We start from the raw sequence: 7,366 nt of genomic DNA, 5'->3' as shown, positions 1-7,366 counted from the left end.
CCAGTTCTGCCTCCATGCTCTCGACCAACTCATTTTTCCTGTTGCCGGCTCCTACCCACTCACAGACGCGATCCAGCCGTCTCTCCCCGACTCTGAGGTCAGTGACGTCCTGTCGGTATGTTGGAGGGAGTGTTTACACCGCAGGAATTGACAAATGCTACAAGTCAAGGCCTTATTTTCCCTAGAGAACAAATGGCAAATCAGAGCTTCCTCCCTCCCTCGGCCCTTCTGGCTTACCAGCACACCACCAGCTCTAGTCCTCAGCTTCTTTGGCTGTAAAATGGGTCATTGGGTAGCTATCATCTTTGGAGCCCCATGGTTCACTGGTGGGTCTCAAAGGCCCCTACAATGTGGGGGAGGAGACAGCAGGCAGCCCTTAGGCATCCTCCCCAGACTCAGTCATAGCAGCTCTGCTTTCCTTCGTTTACACACTAAGATTTCTCGTATTAACTTTTGTCTGAACTAAACTTAAAAAAAAGAAGTATGAAGACCGTGGATGTCTCCAAGGGCCTTCCGGCTCTGACAGGAGGTCTAGAGTCCTAATTCTCAAGGCCCTGTGGCCAGGACTCAGGTCAGGCAAGAGAGGCCCTAGCCTCAGGCACAAAATTAAGAGGAGCCAAAGAGCTCAGTAACCAAGTTAAGTCACAGTCCAATGCGATGCTTTTTGAAATTAAGGGCAAAAAAACATGATAACATATCAAAACTTTGACGTGAGGGTCAGTATTACTGATGTTTCCTGTGGCTCTGACTCCAATACAGCTTGCCCGGCACTGCTGGAGTGACCCCGTGGAGCACGCAGAGCTGCTCTGCCCACTCCGGGCCTCGCTGCTACGTCCCCCTGGGTGCCGCGTGAGGGTGAAATGGCAGAGCGGATGCAGAGTATCAGCACGCGGCCAGGTACGCAGAGGTGTTCCGCGTCTGTTCGTTTCCTTCCAGAGCCTCCAGAAGCAGGAAGGCGATCTTCTCAACCTTGATCGCACGTGGGAATCACCTAGGCAGCTTTCATCCCCACTGCCCAGACCACACCCTGCAGCAATTAAATCAGAATTTCTGGGGTTGGGGCCCAGACCTCAGTGCTTTTAAAGCCCCCCAGGTGGTTACAATGTGCACTCAAGGTCGAGAACCACTGCTCTATGGCCGTCGTTCCATAGGCCTTGCTGCCTTTGCAACCTGCCAGTGTCTGGCTGGACTGATGCACACAGGGAACTATGGGGACCAGTGCAAAGCCTGCCGCCGAGCTCAGGGGTGGGGCCTGCAGCTCCACATCCACCTCCACCCACGGCCTCCAGCCAAGATGCCAGGGCCCGCTTCTCTCCCCTCCACATGAGCAGACAACAGATGAGGCCGTCTACGGCTAGGAAGGCCATTTGGACCTCAAGCAAAGAGAGCTCTGAAAGGCTTGAGGAAATTCTGTCCTGCCCTCAGAGAAGGTCGGGGAGCAAAGGGCGGCTCCTGAGCCCGACAGCAGCCATGCCGGGGTTGTCCTTCTTCAAAGAGTGGAAAGGTGAAAGGAGTGAAGGTAAGTCCTTTCCAAACGGGGGTCACTACAAACGCAGCTGGTGGCTGGAGGAATTGCCATCCCCTGCCTGCAGGTAGCTTTGCACGGTAGACAGCGAGTGAGTGAGGGGAGAAAAGGATGGATGAGGAACACAGGAGTGAGGGAATGAACAAATAATGAGGAGAAAGAAGGAGGGAGGGAGGGAAGGCTAAATAGGTTGACAGGCAGTTGGATGAACACACGGAGAGCCAGATGAAGAGCTCCACAATCAGGTGTGTTTACTAGACCTTTGCTGCTCTAAGTGTGGTCCATGGGCCAGCAGCATCAGCTTCACCTGGGAGCTTGTTAGAAACACACCTAAAACCAATACAATGTTCTACTTCAATTATATCTCGATTTAAAAAAAAAAAGAAAAAATATGTAGACTCTCGGGCCCCACCCGAGATCTTTTAATAAGATCTCCAAGTGATTTGTATGCACATTGAATTTAGGAAAATACTATCAGTACATCCTAACCCTAACTAGACACTTTGCAATCACACCAAGAATGTTAATAAAGATACCACTGCCCAGACCCTACCTCAGATCAGAACTTCGAGGGTCGGGCCTGGGCAGTCTCTATAACAGCTCCCCAAGTGATCCTACCATACAGATGGGGCTTGAGAACCACAGGGCTGGACAGGGCTGTGAGCAGCCTATGACATCTTCAGAGAGGCTGGGTACAACCCAGACGGACCCTCTGAGCTCAGGGCCTCAGCTCCAGCCGTGTCTTCTATGGAATACCCCGATTCCGGCTGGCCAAGAGCAGCCCGGCCATCCTCTTCCCAGACTCTCCACTTTCCTGACCCCACTTGGAGGGGTTTCTATAGAGACAGACCCCACCTGCTGGTGCTCAGCCCAGCTGCCCCAGGGAGGAGCGGCCTGTCTTGTTTTCTATGCAGTCCCGCCAGCCTCTGCCTGCAGTGATCCCAGGGCCGGCTGCTTCCAGCCCAGTGGCCTGCTAAGGTCTCCTAGGGTCAGAGGGACCTAAAAGCCAAGGCCTTCAGGTCTGGCCCTATTGTCAAGAGTCTGGGTTCAAAGAAACGTGCAGCTTCAAGTGTCAGCCTTAAAGGGGTCTTCCAGAATTTCTAGCGCCGAAGTGGACAATTGATGGTTAGCAGAAGAGTCTCCTTTAGCCCGAACAAAAAGTTTTTAATTGAAATATGGTTGTTAACATCTCCAATCAAGAAGTTTCACATTTTAAAATTTCCCAGGTTCTTTTGAAAAATCTGCAGATCTGGCAATAGGTAGCTGGCCTTTAGATGGGCAGCCTCCTCAGCTCCTGGACCTCCTCTCGCCTCACCTGTTTTGCTCCCTTGCCTTGCCCACCCAACCGTGGAAGTGCTTGACCTTGAACCTCCAAATTCGGATCCGACTCTTGACCTCTAGGAGAAGCTAAGGGCCTGAGCAGACTCAGCACAAGGTGTCCACCTTTAGGTCCAGACCTTGGTCGCTCTTGGCGCCATGCTCCAGGCTGCCTCCCGCTCATCCCAAAGCAGTGGGGCACTTGCGGGAATATGAGGTTCACAACAAGGCCAGCTTTTGTGAGAAATGAGAACTCTGTATAACTGGACCCGTTGTGCCATCCTTCTCCCTCCCTCTCCCTCACCCGCCCCTCCCTGAAGGGAGAGGCAGTCAGCGGCCAGTTCTGGACTAACAGTCACGGAGGAAAGTCAAAGGAGAAAGCCAAGGGCAAGGGAGGGACACGCGGAGGGGAGGGAGGCGGCGCAAGAGGCTTCCACTTACAAAAGCCCAAGACACGTGGAGAGCTGGGGAAGGAGGGGATGTGTGGTTAGCTGCAGTTCCTCTTGGTTCTTTGAGAATCTCATCCTCTTGCTGAGGGGGACCAACTTGGCAGGCCAGAAAGGATCCATTAAAGATCATATTGGACTTGAGCATGAGGTGGGAGGGACGGAGACCAGGCCAGGGAAGGGGAAAGGCCGGGCAAAAGTAAGAACCTGCAGGCGCCCCTCAGAACCGCTGTGCCCAGGGCTCTGGCCCCAGAGGGTCCTGCCCACATCTGCCCTTTGTGCGCGGAGCCAACAAACGGATGTGGAGCCCTCTCCTGAAAGTGGGTGATGAGCTCACGTGACCATGGTGACGCTGCCATGCTCTTCCTAGGGCGAGACACGAGGCTGAGCTGGGGGCGAGGGCAAGGCAACCCCTTCAGGTCCCTCTCACAGTGCCTGTGGGCCTTCCCGGCTCCTGGAACTCCGGGAGGAGTCTGGAGGTCAAGGCCAGAGCATGGGAGTGTGCCGGGGCCGCGGCCTTGCGCTGCCCACCCTGTGGCCCCAGAGCCCTGGCTCAGCAGCAGGCTTCCAGACGGGGCATCTGCCATCGGCCACCACCTCCTGGATCCTGAGCTGCACGAGCTCTGAGGGCTGAGGGCAGGCGGGCCGAGCCAGGCCGGAGGGCACGTGGCCAAGTAACCCGGGGGGCTCTGTCTGCTCAGGAATCCACGGGGGTCTGTGGGGTGGGGGTCCACGCTCCAGGGGGCAGCTCAGGACAAGGACAAGCACGGCAGGCCAGCTGTAACACCAGGCAGGGGGCAAGGACGTCCCAAGTCATCAGCCGTCACACACGAGATGGGCGCTCTCTGAATGACCGTCCGGGGTGCCTGGGGTGACAGCTGGTGGCCGGGGGGGTCTCCTTGAGCTCGGATGAGGTGACTACAACACTGGGATCCATTTCTTGTCCTCATTGTAGAGAAAGGACTGCTTTCCGGGGAATTCCGGCTTGTATGTGGCTGTGAGAGGAGAGAGAGAGACAGTGTTGAGAGAGAAAAGGCCAATTCTCAAGGTCCTGGCACTCGGCGTTGGAGCGGGTGAGGCCGGCGGGACCCCTGCACCTGACATGTGGGGAGTCAGGGAGGGAGGGACTGGGCCTAGGTCATCCGGCTCTGAACTGGCCCAGGCGGGACTCGAACTCCGGCTGCCCACCTTCTTCAACTCACTAACTTTTTTAACAGAAGGAAATTTACAAAAGAGTTTTGTAGGAAATTTGAAAAGAAATGAATAGAGCAACACTCTTACAGAAGCAAGGTGTCAGCTTAATGAGGGTTTGCTTTGATTTAGTTCAGAAATTTCGGGAAAACTGAAAGCCATCACAGTAGCGGCCAGGACCACGCAGGGCTTGGGAACCACAACCTGGGGTGGCTGGAAACTCTCACGCTGATGCTGATTTGTTCACGAGGGCCACGCACGGCCTCCGGTACACCCTCAGGAAGCTGCTGAGGTGTCCAGGTAGATCTGCGCCCACTGGAAGCCAAGAAGGCAGGTGTTTGCATGTACTTACTCTGGGAGGCCCTCAGGGAAGCCCACCTTGGCCTAGGTGATCACAGCAGCAGGCCCTGGCCTGCACCTGCTCTCCAGGTGCCCGCATGGAGAAGATGCTTGGAGAAAGCTCCTGGAGGACTGGGCCAAACAGGGTCAGACGAGGATCCGGCTGGTCTCTGGGGTCCTGGCCCCACCACTCCATGGGGCATTCGTACATTTGCGGGACCAAGCTGAGTTCTGCCTGGACTGACCAGATGACCCGTAGGTCAAACCTGTGCCATCTTATTGGCTTATCACTACGTTTCCAAGGACAGAGCCATGAGGATGATATTCTCCCTCTCCCGCCTACCTTACATGTTACTCACCTGTGTGTGTGGAGGGAAGGGGACGCCTCGGGGGCCAGCACTGAGCCTCAGTCATCTTTGCCTCCGCAGGGTGGGAGCATCAGCGATGCTCATTGAGAGCCTGACTTTCACAGGCCTGCTGGCCACCTCAGCTCTTGCCTTCCCCCTCCCACGCCACCAGCCCATCAGCGCACCTGTCATTCCCCAATGCCATAAACTCTGGCCAGTGTCGGGGGTGGTAAATAGCTAGGGGCTCCAAGTAGGCAGGGGAGTGCAGGGACCACCCCCTGGAACAAGTCCCTCAGACTATCAGCTCTCAGGCAGATCCTGGGGGTAACTATATGGCTTGAAACAGCGGCTCGGGTGGAGCCCTGTTTTATTTCATGACAGACAAGGCGTCGAGGCGAGAGAGTCTCGGCCTCTGCCCTCCGCTCACCCTCTGCAGGGCTATGACACCTTGCTCTCTGGGCCTTCCCCATCTGGGAGGTGACCCCGCCAGACTAGACCTACGATTTAAACATTCTTAAGAACATGAACTTTTTAGACAAAAGCTGTGGCTCTTTTCCACAGAAAATAATATCTGCACGTTCCAAATTTGCAGACGATTTCAGGGTCACAGACCTCCTGGAGCCCAGCTTTGTGTCTCTTGAAACATTCATGGTCCTCAGTTATAAATCCCTGACCTGGATCATCTCTAAGAGCCCTTTCACCTTAAAAAAATAAATTAAAAAAAAAAACAAAAACCCACCTTTCATACTCTGACAGTATAAGCCGAAAAGTCTTCTAGATCCACTCTAACCCCTGTAAACTGTTTGGCAAACAGCCTATAAATCAGTGGTATTTGATGGCCCAGGAATGACAAACAATTCCAGGTTTGGTTTTTACAATCACTGAAAGCAATCCTCTGACCTGGGCCAGGCGAGCCGGGCAGGCCTGGCTGGGACGGCGCCACTGTCCACCGGCTGGTGTTGGACACGAAGGATGCACTGGAGACGAAGTGCTTGGGGGGCCCCGTGTAGTCCACGATCTCATACTGCCCAGGGCCTGGAAGAGGCGGCTTCGGGGGCAGAGGCAAAGGCTGGGCAGAGAAAGTTAGGATGGGGTTTCTCCTTCAGAAAAGACAAAAATGGGAAGATGTCCCTAAATCAGTCTATTGGAGAAATGACAGTTTTTCGACATAGCCAGGACCTGCCCAGTGCCCAGCCATCTGCAAGAGGACTGGACGAGGCACTGGGAGACCTATTTCCTCTTCCGGCTCCACTGCTAGTGATCTGGGGACCCTGGACCCCGGTCTTCTCGCCTGCACAAGGGCAGTCATAACGGTACCTACCCTGTAGGCTTATTTTCAGGGTTAAAGGAGATGACACACCTAAAACACGGTAGTCAGGACAGGGCCCAGCGCAAAGTGAGAGCCAGTACATTTGTCGTTGTGGATGACGGATGTCGTTGAGCTAATCAGGAATGGCAGAAGACATCGATGCCATGTGCCAACTCTGATCGCTTGGTAGTGCCTGGCTGGAGCTCCATGTAAAGAACTAAGGCCTCGTTTGGGCTCTATGGGAAGAGCAATGGTGAGACACTTGTGATGTCTGCCATGGCCAGGAAATGGGAAGAGGAATCCCAAATTCCAAGGATTTGCCATCCCGAGACTAGTAGATCTTTAGAGGCCATTCTAGCACTGACATCTCAGAAACTTATTAAACATGTTTTTGGCAAGGCAGGAGGTAGGAGTGGAAAAATACTGGGCTGGAAGTCAAGAGACCTCTGAATAACGATCACCACTTAGATTGCAGTTGTTTTCAGGTCTGTCTTCCCCCCTTCAGGAAAGGGAGTCTTTTAAGCCTGTTCTCGAGAGAATAAATGAAAGAGAGAACCTGTATTCGAGCCCTCACTCTGTTACTAATTCACTCTGGGACTCAGTCTCCCCATCTGTAAAATGAGGGGGTTGGATATGACGACCTCTGAGGTCCCTTCCAGCTGTGACCTCCCATCTGGCCTTGATTCAGAGAGGTCCGCTGGGTTGCCCAGGAATCCTGGGATTGTTAACAGGAAATGTCCTACCCTCCTGGCCATGCAATAGAAGGGCTGCCCACTTCTGCCTCACATCTGAAGCTTCTTCTAAGGTCTTTCACCAAAATGAAAGAGAGATTTCTCAGAACCTTGAATGGCCCCAGGAGACTCACCACAGCTCAAAGCCAACCCATCCAAAC

At 54.1% G+C, this 7,366-nt stretch overlaps 2 protein-coding genes across 2 annotated transcripts in view; one reads left to right on the top strand and one right to left on the bottom strand.

Annotated features, from left to right (window-relative positions):
• The window catches only part of LOC309832950 (large ribosomal subunit protein uL5-like), a 480,093-nt gene that overhangs the window by 286,085 nt on the left and 186,642 nt on the right, over positions 1–7,366 (top strand). The window lies entirely within an intron of this gene.
• Positions 4,207–7,366, bottom strand: part of STPG1 (sperm tail PG-rich repeat containing 1) — a gene marked incomplete at its 3' end in the record, with an annotated part of 51,099 nt that continues 47,939 nt past the window's right edge. Inside the window, exons 9-10 of the mRNA XM_082653158.1 lie at positions 6,066–6,265; positions 4,207–4,283 (exon numbers count right to left, since the gene is read on the bottom strand). Of these exons, the coding sequence (XP_082509284.1) occupies positions 4,207–4,283; positions 6,066–6,265 (277 nt within the window). The remainder of the gene's footprint in view (positions 4,284–6,065; positions 6,266–7,366) is intronic.

The sequence above is a fragment of the Grampus griseus genome, assembly GCF_964374135.1.
Source record: "Grampus griseus genome assembly, chromosome: 1".
Taxonomy (NCBI): Eukaryota; Metazoa; Chordata; class Mammalia; order Artiodactyla; family Delphinidae; genus Grampus; species Grampus griseus.
The sequence above is the reverse complement of the archived record's forward strand: the minus strand, read 5'-3'. Positions and strand labels throughout refer to the sequence as shown.